The sequence below is a fragment of the Cicer arietinum genome, chromosome 8 (genome assembly GCF_000331145.2).
Source record: "Cicer arietinum cultivar CDC Frontier isolate Library 1 chromosome 8, Cicar.CDCFrontier_v2.0, whole genome shotgun sequence".
Classification (NCBI taxonomy): domain Eukaryota; kingdom Viridiplantae; phylum Streptophyta; class Magnoliopsida; order Fabales; family Fabaceae; genus Cicer; species Cicer arietinum.
The window spans coordinates 22288022-22304975 of NC_021167.2; the positions used below are offsets into that span (position 1 = coordinate 22288022).

General features: G+C 28.5%; 2 protein-coding genes and 1 non-coding gene across 6 annotated transcripts; 2 read left to right on the plus strand and 1 right to left on the minus strand.

The window, feature by feature from the left end:
- Positions 1 to 5119: 5119 nt before the first annotated feature.
- Positions 5120 to 5191, plus strand: TRNAD-GUC (transfer RNA aspartic acid (anticodon GUC)). Its single transcript has one exon. It is a non-coding gene; the product is annotated as a tRNA-Asp (tRNA).
- Positions 5192 to 5292: 101 nt separating this feature from the next.
- On the plus strand, positions 5293 to 7301 carry LOC101502779 (DNA N(6)-methyladenine demethylase ALKBH1D). Its single transcript, XM_004506230.4, has 3 exons — positions 5293 to 5514; positions 5999 to 6538; positions 6811 to 7301. The coding sequence occupies exons 1-3, from the start codon at positions 5446 to 5448 to the stop codon at positions 7087 to 7089; spliced, it is 888 nt and encodes a 295-aa protein (XP_004506287.1). The 5' UTR covers positions 5293 to 5445; the 3' UTR covers positions 7090 to 7301.
- Positions 7302 to 7716: 415 nt separating this feature from the next.
- LOC101502265 (uncharacterized) lies at positions 7717 to 12130 on the minus strand. Of its 4 annotated transcripts, XM_004506228.4 has the most exons (6): positions 11954 to 12130; positions 10644 to 10711; positions 9815 to 10498; positions 8939 to 9178; positions 8721 to 8812; positions 7717 to 8567 (listed from the first exon to the last, which is right to left on the minus strand). In XM_004506228.4, the coding sequence occupies exons 3-6, from the start codon at positions 10463 to 10465 to the stop codon at positions 7949 to 7951; spliced, it is 1602 nt and encodes a 533-aa protein (XP_004506285.1). In that variant the 5' UTR covers positions 10466 to 10498; positions 10644 to 10711; positions 11954 to 12130; the 3' UTR covers positions 7717 to 7948. The 4 variants fall into 4 exon arrangements, with proteins under 4 accessions (XP_004506285.1, XP_004506286.1, XP_073220634.1 ...); XM_004506229.4 differs by lacking the exon at positions 10644 to 10711; XM_073364533.1 differs by having other exon boundaries at positions 9815 to 10711.
- Between the last annotated feature and the right edge of the window lie 4824 nt (positions 12131 to 16954).

The window sequence follows — 16954 nt, forward strand, 5'->3', positions numbered from 1 at the left end:
ACATCTTGTTAGCATTTATTTCAGTTTCAACATGTGGATACACACTAAGATCCAACAACTGCTTGATCAACGCCACTGCCTTTCTATTCATCTTCTTCCAGTCAGCGTCAGATTTATCTATGGGTTTAGCAGTGTCACCCTCAATAGGATCATACAAATCTTTACTGTATAACATGTCTTCCATGAGAGTCTTCCAAAGTGTATAATTAGAAGAGTTGAGTTTAATCATATTGGGACCTTTATTTTCCTCCTCCATTTAAATGCACAAATCAAATAACCGAGCTCTAGATACCACTTTGTTGGGAAAAAATTAGAGATAATTAGCGATAACTATCTCAATAGTGCGGAATATTTTTTCCCCCACCTGTGTAGATAAATGGCCAAACAGAAAATACAATTCCACAGAGCAAAAATAATTGGCAGAAAATTAAATATGAGACAAACACAATTTTTAACGTGGAAAACTTCCCTCAAATTGAGAGAATAAAAACCACGGGACCTAGTCCAGTAAAACTTCCACTATAATAATTAATGGGTACACCAGAGTCTTCCTAATAACAATAGGGAACATCAATCAATAATAACAACCTTATAACAACCTTCCACTAAAGTGGGTATGTCAAAGTTACTCTCAGAGAAAATAAAACTACTCAAACTGTATATTAAAATAACAAACTCAGTGGTAGAAATAACATACTAAATTTGTAGATCAAACGGAGCAAGTTTGCTACACACCTGTTACCACCACCGGAACCAAACCCTTGTTTTTCTTCTCTGACAGCCGTTCTCTTTCATTCTTGTAATTCTTAGGATTTCTAAATCGCTTTTATTTCCTTCACGTGGGCTTATGCCAATAATACCCTTTTTTCCCCTTCTTTTATTTCAATAATAATAATACTAATACTAATACTAATACTAATAAAACTAATGGGTTCCACTTGGAGTGTGAACCCACCCAACATGGTGAAACAAACTCAAAATACATAAGTGTTTCTATAATTTATAATGTCTACTACGAGATTGCATATTCAGAAAAATGTTCAATAGTTTTTTTCAAGTCGTCTTAAATGTTTAGAGGCTATATTCTAATCTTAATAATTGGACTCCTATCAAAACAAAAGTGCACAAAAACAGATAAAATAAATTTTTAATTCCTATAAAAAATTTATCAACTTTTTAGTCTCTAAATATTTTTATTCACTTTTAGACTCTATTATAAATTTTTTTTATAAAAAATTGATTCTTTTAGTTCTTAGGAAAATCTCTACAAAAGTTAAATGGGGACTAAATGTGAAAAAAATTGTTGTGGAACTACACTTGAAACGTCGTACTTTTATTAAGAAATAAAAACATATTTAATAAAAAGAAATATTTCTCACTCTATTATATTATAAAAAAAAATTAGAGTCCCTTTCATTTGTGAGGCGTGTGATAAATCATGGATGCAGCTAACCGTTAGTTTTGATTTTTTTCATTATCAACCCTATTAAATATATCAATCATTTTTTATATATTTAATTAATAAATCATTCAACCATTCATCTGGTATACCAGGACTTGAAATAAAAATAATTATTATTAAAAAAAATTGTAGATGCAAGAACCCCTTTGCTTGAGTATTTTAATCATTCGGTTAGTAATGATTAAAATTTTTGAATAAAATAATATTTATAACTTTATAAAATTTTATAATTAAAAAAATAAAAACTTATCAATGTAAATTTGATATTTTATTACTTTGCACAATAATATAAAACACTTAAGTTTAATTGCAGTTTTGGTCTCCTATTTTAGATGAATCGTGAAAGTAGTCTCCCATTTTATTTCTTCTCAGTTTTTGTCTCCAAATCAGAATTTTAGTCTAAAACTTGATGAAATTTCATTGTTTTGCATTTACTTAAGTCATATCATGTCTTAAGATCTCGTTGTGCAATAATTGTACCTGAAAATATATGATCATAAATGGTGTAGTGTGACTTTAAAAAATGTCACTTTATCAAGTTTTGGACCAAAATCATGTTTGTGGACCAAAATTAGGGAGAAATAAAATGAGGAGACTACTTTTGTTATTCAGCTAAAATAGGGGACCAAAACTGCAATTAAGTCAAACACTTATTAAAGTTAAATTAAACTCTAAAACAAAACTTTGATAAAAGAAATAGAGACAATCTTTTTTTGGAAAATAAAAGCAATTGAGACAATGCAATACTAATAATAATATTTTATGATAATTTTATTTAATTCTTTTTTCTTTTCTTTTTTAGATGTTTAATTTTTTTAATTATGTCAACTGATGTATCTTTTTATACTTGTAATATCTTATATTTGTTATATCTAATTTTTATTTTTATTTTAAGGTTTAAATATGTTTAAAAATAGAAAGAAAAGCCGTCTTGGTATATAGGTATATATAACGTAAGTAAAAGTAGAAATTAATATAAATACTTAATTAAAATGATAAAAGTATAAAAATTATAAAATTGCCATCAATTTAGGAGTGAAAAGTTTTATGTACAAACTCAAAAACTTTTACATATAAAGATGTATAAAGATTTTAATTTTTTTTACTTTTTAAGATGTTTATTTTTTTTTAGGAACACACCTAGTAGTAGTACTGCCATTTCCTTTCTTCAATTGGAGAGAAGTGATTGACGTATCATTGCACTACCACTCCCTTTCTTCTATTGGAGAGAAGTGATTAACGTATCATTGCGCTATGTTAATTTGTTTCAAGTTTATAGTTTATGTATTTGTTGAAATGTTTGAGAACAACTAGTTTAGTCGGTATCTTATGCTGAGTAAAACACTTATGAGGGTTGTCACTAAATTCAACACTCTCTTAGTCTTATATATGAATTGTCAACATGTGGTTGAATTGGTCATGTGAGAGATCACATATAGTCAATATGAACTAATACCAACAATTCTTTTTCTTTAGATGAATAAGTTTAAAGACAGTGTGAAGCTTGCATTGTTCTTGATCATTGGTCATATGTGGAAGAAATTAGTTAGAGTGTCAGGATTAATGTTTTGGTTTGATAATTTTAAATGTTTATGTGTAGCGTTGATGACTCTTCATCATATTCATATTTTTCATTATTTTTAGTCTTATTTATCTTTAATCATTAGTTAATTTAAAGAGTTATTTGATATATTTTTTTTTATTATAGTTCTTGGATTTAATAAAATATTTATGTTATTATTTCCTTGATTAAGTAGAGATCTTTTGTAGTTTTCCATTGTTTTATTGTTTTAGTGCAATTCTAAATTTTGGTGAGAAATCAACATGACCTATGTGGCGAATTTCAACCATATTTGGAGTTGTAGATGTACAATTGAAGTCAAACCAAGTGCAAATGAAAGCTAAGATCTATAACTACAACTTTCATAAAGACACTGGAACCAAATTTGGTCTCAAAATAGGAGGAAAATACAGTAAATGTAAGACATCATATGTTGTACGCTTGAAGCACAAAACTTGCACCTGGGGCGCATTTCTGCCTTACTGAGTATGTCCAAATGCACCTGAAGCGCAAATCCCGCGCGTGGGGCACGTGGCGCGCTGCAGAATGTATAAAACACGTTTTCTCACTTTCTAGGAATCGTTTTGGCTATTGAGAAATTTGGAGACTTGTGCTCTAGCAGAGAAACTCAGATACTACTGTTTCTAACACCATTGGAGGAGTTTTATCAAGAATCATTCTTGTAATTCTTCTTTAATCTCCATATTTTGTATTTATGTCATTAGTAACTGAATCCTATTTGTTAGGGATGCGTGAGACAAAATGAAACTCTTATTTGTCTAATTTGATTTATATTTATATGAATAAGTTGATTGAATTATTTTTCTCATCTTTGTGCTTAACGATTTTTATTTCTTTATCAACTTTAAAATGTTTTACGATACATATTTTGAAACGGAAGTGAACTTTACGGATGTTTGAGATGAAAAATGCCTGATATTGTAGTCTAAGGATAGATGAAGGTCATGAAATCAATTGAATTATTTGCAGATGAAGTAGTTTAATAAGAGAATTCTTATATTGTGAAGCTTTATTATAATATTAAATCTACTAAGGAATTAGGGGTTACTTTAGAATTAAAGGTTCTGTCACTAAGATATTAGGGCAAAAATAATAAATAGAAATCGGTAATAGTTCAATAAAGAAATTTAGTAACTAGGATCAAATTAGAAATCAAGGTTGAATTCGACGTGAAACTCATTCGTGACATTTTTCTTATTATAAAATTTCAGTTCTATTACTCTTGTCAATTTCAAATATTATTTCAATCAATTCGAAAACATTTTGTTCAATTTGAGTAATTAAATACAATTCAATAGTAAAACACAATGTTTAAGTTCGACATTCGGTACTACCGTTTTATTATTACTTGCAACGATTCAGTACACTTGCTGAAACGCTATTAAGTGTTAACATATTTTTTGCTTTCTTTTTTATCTCAATATATGAATGGACAATGTCTCAAATCATGATCAATTTGATTATACTATTCTAAATTTTAACATTTAAATAACATTTATTTTTAATAAAAATAAGAGATATTTAATTTTTGAATTATTTTATATTATTTTTTAAAAAATTAACCACAAAACTCATACACACTAAATAAAGAGAAATAATAATATATTAGATTCAAATTCACAAGCACTAAATCTAGAGTAAAAAGACTATATCAAATGGAAACCCACATCAAATGGCAAACAATTAAATTGTATATACTAGACTTTGAGACAAGAGATCTCTTTAATTAATTTATTTTCAATATAAAGTTGTGTTTAAAAAAATACTATAGTTTGCTTTAAATTACTTTGTTTTCTTCAAGGTTTCATGCTTAGCTCTAAACATGAGTGCCATGGTAAAACCGAAATCCTAATCTCAAATCTTAAACAAAATCTTGTACTTTTTTAATCAAACTTCCACTATAATTTTGCCTTGCAGACTTTTAGAAATCTTTTTATCTTTTAAAATGATTAGATTTAAAAGTAGTTTCTATCTTATTAAAATACAAATTTTCATCCATCCCTTGTATAGTTGTATTTCATCAAACATTTAATAAATTAATAAAGATTTCGATTAGAAATAATTAATATCAATAAGTCGTTGTAGTATAGTGGTAAGTATTTCCGCCTGTCACGCGGGTGACCCGGGTTCGATCCCCGGAAACGGCGTAGTTTTTAATTTTGCAAACTAAATTCGTTTTGTTATGATTTTTTTGCTTCATTTTTTATTTTAATAAACTATATTCAATTCGATATGATTTTTTTTCCAAATTTATTCTACTTTATTCTATTTAATAAACCAATGTTAGTGTTTTAATTGCACACCATTCAAGAACAGAAGACATTAATTTCTATGAATTGAATAAAATAGAAGAAAGGTACTAAACCCAAAAGCAGTTTGAAAAAATTGCTTTTTTATAACTATGAACGATCACGCTTCTCCGTTCAACCACCGTCCTCTCGCTCCGTCACATCTACAAATCTCACCGCCGGTAATATTCAATTTTATCATATCTTAATAAAATTCAAATTAAGGGTTTTTTATTTTCTCATTACTGTGATTACCATAAGCATGTTTGTTACAGTTTGAGTGTATTTGTTTCAGATTTTTTTATGAAAAAAAAAATATTTTTTCAAATCAAAAATTATTTTTTATTATTTGAATGGTATTTGTTTAGATTTTTTAAAAATTATTTTGTTTAAAAAAGTGATTCTTTTAGAAACAAAGGTTGTAACAAACGGACTTATAGTAGCTTCTAAAAAAAATCATTTTTCATAAATTTCATTCCATCAGACAAACACAACAACTTTTACTTTTCTTTAAATTTTCTCTAATAATTTCTAAATTATTGAGTATTAAAATCACTTTTTTATTTTTTTATTTTTTTAAATGTGTAACAAAATGTCCTTGTATTTGCAATATGATGATCTATTCATTCATGCATTGATTAATTAGTTAACTTTTGTTGTGTTTAGGTTGTTGTTGATGAAGACAAACAATCAAATGATAAGGGATCAAAGCCATTTGATATTTGCACCCCCAAACTAAACAGATGTGTTGTTTTGAAAGCATCTTTATTTGTAAAAAACAGAGAAAAAAGAAAGGAAATGACACAAACCAAGGAAAGAACTGTATTAAGACCTGGAATGGTTCTTTTGAAGGGTTACATTTCGATAAGAGATCAAATTAAGATAGTGAAAGTAATTAGGGAATTAGGGTTAGGTGATGGAGGATTTTACCAACCTAGTTATGATGAGGGGGCTGAACTTCAATTGAAAATGATGTGTCTTGGTAAAAATTGGGATCCTCAAACAAGTCGATATCTAGACCAACGACCGTGCGATGGCTCCTCTCCGCCCGAAATTCCGAGTGAATTCGTTGACTTGGTTAACTCTGCAGTCCATGAATCAAATTCCATCACTAAACCCTCAAACTCGAAACCAATTCCGTCGATATCTCCTGACATTTGTATTGTCAATTTTTATGCAAAAAATGGCAAACTTGGTCTTCATCAGGCATGTATATTGTTATATGAGAATAAGGGTAGTACACTAACAGTTTAAAGTTGTCATCTAATCATAATTTGCCACGACAACAAATAGTTTGATAAATTCATTTGTTTTGAAAACAGTACAATATGATATGACAGATTAAATGGTTATGATTAGATGACAGTGGAAAGTTGTTTTACACTGTCATTGACTTAGTGCACTAGCTTTACACTCTTTACATATTCATGTTTAACATTTTGAATCTGTAATAATTGATTGAGTTTTCTTGCTTGCAGGACAAGGATGAAAGTGAAGAGAGTATTCGCAAGGGTTTGCCAGTTGTGTCATTCTCTATTGGAGACTCTGCAGAGTTTTTGTATGGTGATGAAAGTAATGTTGCTAAGGCAAAGAAAGTTGTTCTTGAGTCTGGGGATGTTTTGATCTTTGGTGGCAAGTCAAGAAAGGTTTTTCATGGCGTTGCTTCTATTGATCCAAACAGCGCCCCTAGCCTCTTGGTCGAAGAAACAGATCTCCGTCGTCCTGGCCGATTGAATCTTACTTTCAGACAGTATTAAGTTAAATTAAATGGCCTCTTCATTTTGACTATTGTAGATTATTTTGAAACCGATTTCGATAGTTTAATTGGGCAGTGCTTGTAATGCTATGCTATGCTAATTTTGTATCCATATTTGGCTCTTTGTCGGTATAGTTTCTCACATTTTCAAAAATCTTGTAGTCTTCAGTGACAGCGACAATCTAATTATTATGAATGAATTTTGCTTTATCACGGTTTCTCTCCCTTATTACTGGCATTATGATGATTTGATTTGATATATCAGTTGGTGATCTAATGTAAGTTCTTTTGGACGAATTTCTAATAAATTGACTGTTAAGGATTCCCATTAGATATAATGTAAGTTCTTTCCAGTCTCTATGCGTGAATTGTATTTTAAGGATAACCATAGATCCAAGTATTATTCATGATTATCACATTTGGTTATGTATTGTCATAACTTGAACTTCAAGTTTTTGATATTCTCAGCTACCTAAGTGTTTGGAACCACGCCAGGATCCTCTAATGGTGCGGTAGGAATGAAGCTACCAATTGTTTCTGTGCGTTAAGTTGATTTTGGATGCGGAAACAAACACACTACTTCAATTTAGTATTTTAGTAAAACAGTTGTCAATCAGAATTAACAAAGTGAAAAAAAAGCTATTCATTGTTTTGATTTTTAAGGGGAAATATAATTTTACTTCAAACCCACCCTTCCCTTTTTTATTGTTAGGTATAAATAGCATCACACACAGATCATTTTGCACTTATAAATAGAGTAAGCCGAGCTTTCGTTAGCAATGCTTGGCTCAACCACGTATAATTTAACCTATAAAATAACATTACAGTATATTCTTCTGAAACAGTTTCTTGTCCAAGAATCAAGCTCGGTTTTCCAAAGCAAATGCAGCAGAATCAACATGCAAAAGCAAGGAAGAATAAATTTTTTGCTTCAATCTGTCAATAGTCTCCACCAGCCCTTCATTTTCTGAGTTTAAACTGCTTCTCAGTTTCTCTAGCCACTCATTTGCATGCTTAAGGTGGGACAATGTCAACGCTATGTGGTTGGCTTGTGCCATTTGTCTTCCTGCAACATCCTTACTTTCCTTGCCCTTCTCTTGGAAGGCCCTAGGAAATCCAACATCCAATGTATTTTCTAAGTACCTAATGAACCATGATCTTGTTTCGTTCAATAAGACTTCTTTTAGCTCGTTGATCTGTTTTATACCGTTCTCTTTGGCCCATTCTTGTTTTTCAGTGATTGATAATTCTGTTAATGGTTTTGGAGACTTTGATGTGCTTTTAGCATGAACTAGACCTGCTGTTTTGCCATTTTTATGTTTTTCTGCAGGAGATTGAATTTTATGTAATTGAATGGATTTCGATTTCGATTGAGTTGTACCATTTGGCTGCTCCATGAACTGTTGGAGTGCAAAAAACTTTTCTAGTGTGACATGTGGGTTCTCTGATGCTGCAGAAGAGCAGATATTTGCAAACATACTGAAAAAAAGCAAACACAGAGGCAATAACTGAGGGGAAGAAAAGCACAAGAAGTAAGGATTCACTCATCTCAGTCTCTAATTAACTTGTGTCATTTATTCCTGTAACGATAAATTAGTTGAGTGTCGTAATTTAGATTAAGATTTTACATACCTTAAGCACTTAACTATCTTAGCTGCTTCAGATGCTTCTTTTTGAGCTTCTACTACAACTTGTGAAGCTAGTTGTTTCCTTCTAAGAATTCCCTTATAAAATGAAAATAAGGCGGTCAACTGGGAACGAGAATCTACTTTACTTCTTTGAGTTAACTAAGTGACTAAATTATAAGAAAGGAAGTCATTGAATAAGAGGGACAGTAAAATTTAGTACACCTTTCCAGGCCTTAAAAGTTTGGCTGGCAAATTGGACCATGAAATTGTCTCGTTACAGATTCTTTTATCTTGATTATTCGACAAAAAATTCAAGTTCGAATTTTCATGTTTTGTGGAACTGCGCTTGATAGAAGTGCTTTTAGAAGGTAGCATGGCTGTCTCTTGGATGTTTGATTGAGCAACGTCTTGCTTCGTTGAAAATGCTTCAAGTCGAGTACGAGTTGAGGTTGTTTGGAGTACCTGTGATGCTAAAATCAATCACTATCAACACTAAACGCGGTCTTTCTTTTAATTTTAAGTTTACTTTATTCAATTATAATATATTTTGTTTTTGCTATATTCTTGAAATGAAATTAAATCATTTTCAGCTGGTGTGCAGAAAAATAATATGCCCTTACCCTTTCTGTCGCGATCTTCATGGTTGCTATACATATATAGTGACCTATGAAGCATGGATATTGACACGGACACGATACTGACATATCGAGATCGGTAATAATTTGAGAAAATGAATTAATTGAATGTAATCAAGGTGTCGGTGTCAGATACTGGGACACACCTTCAGTGCTATAGAGATGGTGACACTACATTAATTTCTTCTAATGAACACTCTTTGTGGGAACATGCAGCATTACATTCTATTGTTCATTGATTAAATAAAAGTAAATAAAAAGACTCACACTGGATGTATCCAAAATACTTTCTACATTCATTGAAATTCTTTACAATTTTCATTTTAAGGGACTAGTCATAGTTGTTCCAAAAATGCTTTTCATTTTCCAACTATTCCATAGTCACATCAGAGAGAGGTTTAGTTCTTCAACTAAACAAATTCATGAGCCTTCAGAAATTGAAATTCCAGATCAAGAATCATACCTGACCTTTAATCTCTTGCTGCTTTCCTTTTGTAGATCCCACCTTCTTACCATCTACACCATTCTCTGAATCATTAACTTTGCTTCCTACATTTGTATCCGGAAAATTCACTTTTAAGTTTGGATTTACAACACCTTGCATGTACCTGGATGAAACACCAACCTTTTCTTCTTTAATAACAATCTTCTGCCTTGAACTTGTGTTTTCTTTCGCTTCTATTATTATATCCGTTGATTTCGAACCATTAACTCCATTTTCAGGATGCGTTCGACCCTCTGATGACTCCAACATCTGCATTAAATCCTTTGGATTACCTTCAAAAGGGTGTCTTCCAGGAACTGGTCTAATCCCGACTAGAACTGGGACTGGTGTACCGGGCTCGATCTTATCAACATAAAAGAATTGCCCTAGCTGCAACTTATTGTTCAGAATAAGCTCATTGTCTTCCTTGGAGAGTGAGACATAGGTTGAATGAGATGAATCTGAGACTTTTATGAAGAAACCTTGGTTAGGCCATAATTCAGAACCAGATAATGCAGGCACAATGCTGATCACTTGCAGAAGGACTGAGCGGTATTCGCCGCGAACTTTCACATTAGAGTCCATAGTTTGGAGAAGCTTCAATAGAACTCCAGGTATGAGAGATGCCATTTTTATTCCCTTTTGTCCAATTATATTTAAACTCTGTTTGATGTATCATAACTCAAAGAGTTAGTAAAAAGAGAAAAAAAAACATATCTGGGATATTAAGAATGTTGTGTTGGATGTGTTGAAAGACTAGAAGACATAGGATTAGGAATGACAACATTTGAGAGAGTTGGGAGAGCACCTATCGTAGAAAAGGTGGTGGAAACCCGGCTTAAGTGGTTTGGATGTCTGGAGAGGAAATTGTAGATTCTGTAGCAAGGAAATAGATCAGATAAAGGGTAGTCAAATTGCCTCAGGCCGAGGAAGATCTATAAAGAAAGACTTAGATATAAAGAATATCATGAATTTTTGGATTAGAGCAAAATAGACATGTTTATTTATGCAATAGTATGTAAATATATTTTTGAATGATTACAGGTTAAGTTTGGTGTCATACAAAGGGGAAAAAATATAAAGGCTTTTTGATTGAACACAATCCATGCAAAGCTTCTTGAAAAATATGAAATATTATTCAAAGGCATAAAACGTCAGCTTTATCTCTACTATTTTTTTAGTTTTATGTACTTGATTTGGGTGGTTCATGTGTGTTCTTTTTTTTTTACTTTGTTCTAGTTTAAGCTTTGATAGTTCAAAAGGCAAAACATTCAATTTCTTTTGGAAAACAATTTATTATTGGCTAAATAAATCAGAAAAGGGTGTTTCATAATCCAAATCTGTTTCCTCCTCAAATAATAATAATAATTAATAATCCAATTGGTTTCAGGTGCTGAAAATTGTAATTCAACTAAAAAGGTAATGATTATCTATGTAGCACTAACACTTCTGATTGAAGACATGTTCCAGGATATAATACGTGTCGGTATCGGATACCGACACAAAATCAACATCTTGATTACATTCAATTAATACGTTTTCTCAAAGTATCGTCGTGTTAGTGTCGTGTCCATTATATGTATTAGTATCTGTAATAAATCTGAATGATACATTTTCTTTCATACAAGTATATCTTAGTTTGAAATTATGAAGAATTGCAACATTGTAAAGTTTATTTATTTATTTTCATTTTATATTTGAATTTCCTATTAATGGGATGTGCAAATACAAAAAATGTGAACAGTTTTTATCATTAGAAATTCTAATATGTAATATTAATTAGACATTATTTTTCTTCTGTCAGTTGTATTGTTTCAAAACATTATTTCATAATTCTAACTACACAGGATTTAACTTTGTTATTTCAACACTTTTGCAACTAAACACCAAAATTCTTTAAAAAAATCTGAATACATTATAGCCAAAAGGATTAAGATCTCACCCTAGTACACCTTATAAACACAAAATCTATGGTTCTCTCTTGTACAAAACCAATTTCATGTCATACATTTCTTCAAAGAATGGAATAAGAAATGAATATCAAGTGAAACATAAACTTGAGAAATTAAGAACATAATTAAAAGTAACAAACAAAATTGAGTTAGTATTGTAACATACCTATAAAGAAGAACTAAGAGTATAGACATGTTGCATGATCATGACATTACCCATCTCTTGAAATTGAGCAAAAAATTTGATGATAAAATTAAAAGCCAAGATATGAGAAATATGAGCTATACAAAGAAAATGTAAAACTTTGCATGTGAGGCACGTAATCATTGAATTCTTCTTGGCTTCAAAGCTAAGGGACCATTATATGCGTGTGTGACAATATATGAAACACTTTTGTAAGACATATTAGGTTTTTTTTTGTGTTTTTTTGTTTTGTCTCGTTCTTCTAGCTTGTAAAAGAATGAGTCTTAGTAATTATGAGTTCAACCGAGAGATAAATAAAGTCGAATTAAATATTATTTTTTGTTAAAATTCAAATTTAAATTATTTTGAATAATTTGCTTTTTACTAAAGTTCGTTGATCAATTGAGTTTTTTTTTTTTTAAATCACTTGGTTAGCTTTTTGTGTGTTAAAAATAATTTAATGGAATAATGGTTCATGATTCTCCATGTTGGTGGGGCTCGATCTGGTAATATTTCATTTTAATGTAGAGACAAAGTAACCATTAAAAAAGGTAAGGATATTGCCATGTCCATTTCTTAGTTATATTAGTTAGTTAGTTACATATTACTATGATATTAGTTTGTCTAATAACTTTTCCCATAAATTATTTTTTTAAACATTTACACAAATATCTTATTAGATCCCCTGGCTCAATGAATAAAATTATACAGACGTTACATTTTATCATATAGATATTTTTAAAAGTACATTGCAAAATAATATTACAATATAGCATAAAACTATAACAAAATAAGATTAGATGTCTATATAATTTTTTTGTAGTGTCAGTAACATTATTTAAACTATTATTTAATTGATATAAATTTAGACTAATATATCGTTTTTCGTTTTAATTTTACTACCTCTATTCCTTTATATGAGAATCATTGGATAAATTTGTTTAGAGAGCTTTCTAAATTTTTTCTTGTATTGTTACTATAATAAATAGAAATCATTAGAGAAAATATAATAAAAATTATAACAATAATGAGAAACAATTATTATTGTTTTTTCTAATTGGGAATCAATTATATCAAGAGATATGTAACATTTATATAAATAATGAGAAAAACAGTTTATTAATTTAACTAACTTTTACAACTAATACCATCTGAGCTAAAATGTGTTTACTATATTTTCTGTTTGAAAAGTTCGAAACCAAATACTAGAATTACATAAATACATCTGTGGAAAAAATATAAAATTCTAGAAATAAATTGGCTGAAAATATGAAATGTAGTAAAGAGTCAGCTAAAAGATATACATAGGCTGAACAAATATAAAATCTCGAAATATTCATATAAAATAATATTTTTAAGGAATTCTTCATTACTATTTCAACAAGAGTTTTGGGAAAAATTGCCTTAAGAACAACTTTAAAATGAAAATTTTAATCAATATCAACTAAATTATACTCCTACGCTACACTCTACATTTTATTAAAAATTTAATTTAATTTATTCATTAAAAATAAAACTCAAATTTCATAATTTTCAGTATAAATTTGTATTTTATAAAAATTGATTTTTTTTAGAACACTAATATGTTCAAAAAAAAATTTAAATGAATTGCGAAACACAGAGTTTGAGTCTTAAAAAAAATTTGTGTTGTGAAAAATATTTTACAATTTCTCTAAAACACATTTTGATTTAAAAAAATTTTAAAAAAAAATTCAGAACACACATTTTGAAAAACATTTGTTTTTATACATAATTTGAATTTTTTAGAATATATTTATGTTTTAAAATTTTTAAAACTTAAATTGAATTTAATAGATAAAAAAGTATAAAATAAATAATTTATATAAAATATTAGGATAAGAGTATAAATAATTTTCTCTATTTTTCCAAACACATTAAAGAAATGCCCATTAACTTAAAGAATCTTTCTTCATGGCAGTACCAAAAGCATGCCTTTATTTCAATATACTCTGATGTAGGACTTCCCACATTTGCCATAAAGTGAAATTCTTTTCTCTTTCATGATTTATTAAAAACCTCAAATTTTTAGCAATATTATTACCATATTGACAAGAAAAATAAAATAAAAATTGTATTGATAATAATAATCAATTATATTAGTGGTACATAAAATTTATATAGTTAATGAGAATAATAATTAATTATGTAATTAAATGTAAATTATTTTTGGATTTAATGTTTATGTATGGTGTAGAAAGTTTTATACTCAATCAATCTCCAATCGTTTATTAAAACGGTTATAATTATCTAATAAAGTGATAAAATCAATGTTTTAATTAACTCTCAGTTTAAAATTAATTACATGCATAATTTTATTTTTTTATCAAAAATATTCTTAACTCCACTTTTCTCTGTTGAGGATTGAAGAAATAGATGGAAGGAATGATGGGAACCAATATAATTAATAATTAATTATTATTGGAAAGAATAAGATGGTGATTATAATTAATGCTGATAGTTTAAGCGTAATTTAGAAGTAATTGTATATGATGTATGTAAGATAGAGAGATTGAGTATAACTCAACATCTTAAATTGTAATGCTAGCTTGTATTGAAAAAGCTACTTTTTGTGTGTTTTCCTTCATATAAAATAAGCTAGTTTATATTATTATAGCTTCTTTAAAAATCTAAAAATCTGTTTGGCCCAACTTCTCCTTAGAAAAAGAAGAGAAGACATATACAAGTTAGGCCAAACAATACTTTAGAAAATGAAGTAAATTTTTTGTTTTTTTTAGTCCTCTTTTTTATCATATCCACAAAATAGTCTATTTTTATTTTAAAATTGAACTTTTGAGTCCCTCGATTATTATATTTGTTATAGTTTGGGTTTCAACTTAAATTTTTCACTTTAAAATGGTTATTCTTGACCTAAAAAATGAATTAATTGTCCTAAATTTGACGAAAATGTACCGCTTTTAGAGGCAAAAATAACCAATTTTTAATAGTTATTTTTTACTTTAAAAAATGTGATAATTAAATAATTAAAATATTTGATTTTAAAATAGGAGATTATTGTCGTGATTGTGATAAAATAGAAAAATAAAAAAGTGTAATTAAATTTAACCATTTGGCAAATGAAGGAGCTCTAATGGAGATCAAACAAAAGAGAAATCAATTGATTCAACCATGTGGCTTCATGTGCAATTTTATGTTTAAAGCACAAATACATGCTAGTAATCCTTTGTCCCTAATTATAAGACTTCTTTGACATAATTATTTGTCCATAAATATAAGATTTTTTACAAATTTCAAAATATATTTATTATTATTTTTTTGTTAAATATATTTCTTATTAATAATATCGAATTATTTTAAAATATGAAAAGTTAAAGTTGAATACATTTACACATAAAAAGTAATTTAATAATAGTCGTACAATTCTATATAAAAAAAAATCATACACAAATTATACACAGTTTCAATTTTTCTTAACATAGGACAAAAGTGTCTAGGGGTCTTATTAATAGGTATGGAGAGTGTATTAATTATAGAGTTGAAAACTTGTTGTTTTAGTTTGGGAGTATGACATAATCATGCTTTGGTATTATTTGACTAGGTTTGGACTAGTTTCTTGAAGTTTTAATTAGTTTGTAATTATTGTGATCTTGAACTTTGATATTTTTGTGATTCAATGGTTAATTATATGGTATTTTAATTGAGTGGTTTTTATGATATTTATAGGAAGGACGTGTTCAACCCATAGAATTGCCCCTTAAATTATATGCAATATCTCTAAATGGATTTGTAAAGTTTACTTTTCTAATTAAGGTTCGAAATTTAGTAAAAAAAATTAAGTTTCAAAATGTGATTTGATTTCCTCGGTTGATACCTAAAATTTTAATTTATCTCTTAAATTAATATACGTGTGCTGTGTGAGTGGTTTTATTTGTAAGTTCCATAGACCGAATTTTCTTCGACCTTTGCAATTTTACCAAAAAAAAGAAAGAAAAAAATTGTTTTTTTAGTGGGGGAAGATATCTCTTTTGAATCCTAAAAATAATTTTTTAAGTTAAAATTTTATTTTAAAAAAAAAACAAAATTTGGGACTATAAATCTAACAAAAAAAACTGTTAATTTTTTTTCTTTCAAATTATACAAATTTTCTGACGTTGGACGAAAATAATATAATATAATTTTATGCAAACGTTGGACGGAAATAATATAATATAATTTTCTTCTGCATATTATTTTTCCTTGCTTTAAAAATTATCTCTGCAAAAGACTATTCACTGACATTAAAATGATTCTGCAAACTAATAATGCTAGTCTTTTCGTCATTCTTCCAAGTTGTTTCGTTAGCATCTCTAACTTTTAAATAAAAAATCTTTTAATATCTCTAAGTTATGAACTGAAATGTCGATTCAAGGCAATAACAATTTAGTATGTCATATTTTGCACCATAGCCTTTGAGTTGACTTCCAAATTAGAATAAATTTGATTATCATTGTTCCCCTCTAACACTAAATTGCTATGAGAATCAGCATATCTGGATATTGATGATCCTCTCATAGATAAATGATTTATGTTATATGAATTAGATAAACTGAAACCAAAGATCTAATGAATTGTATTTTTAGGACTCGTGTAACTTGAACCTTATATTTCTATATTTTCTCCAAAATAATTTCTAATTCCCTAAAATTGAGTTTGACATGTGTGAGTGCTCTCGAGTGAATTATTATTATTTTTTTCAGAATTTATTCTAAGTTGAAGTTAAGGTATTGTAGTACCCCAATTTTGTCCGACTAATTAAAAGTAATTCAAAAAAATAAGTAATAATACGTTTAATAAATATTTTATTATAAAATCTAAAATCATTATTTGGAGTTTATATTTACATAAATATTTTCATTACATTTAAAAAAATTAAATTAAAAACAAACCAACATAAAACAAAGAAAAGATTGTTTACACGTTTGCTGTTTCTAACATGCAAGAATATTTCATTTGTCTAATGCAAAG

Bases quoted from the DNA above. Each gene is read 5' to 3' on its own strand.
- LOC101502779 (XM_004506230.4), top strand. From the start codon at position 5,446: ATGAACGATCACGCTTCTCCGTTCAACCACCGTCCTCTCGCTCCGTCA. The intron at 5,515-5,998 runs GTAATATTCAAT...TGTTGTGTTTAG, and splicing joins ATCTACAAATCTCACCGCCG to GTTGTTGTTGATGAAGACAA. The intron at 6,539-6,810 runs GCATGTATATTG...TCTTGCTTGCAG, and splicing joins GCAAACTTGGTCTTCATCAG to GACAAGGATGAAAGTGAAGA.
- LOC101502265 (XM_004506229.4), bottom strand. From the start codon at position 10,465: ATGGCATCTCTCATACCTGGAGTTCTATTGAAGCTTCTCCAAACTATG. The intron at 8,813-8,938 runs GTGTACTAAATT...TCATTTTATAAG, and splicing joins AACTTTTAAGGCCTGGAAAG to GGAATTCTTAGAAGGAAACA. The intron at 8,568-8,720 runs GTATGTAAAATC...GCTTTTTTTCAG, and splicing joins AAGATAGTTAAGTGCTTAAG to TATGTTTGCAAATATCTGCT.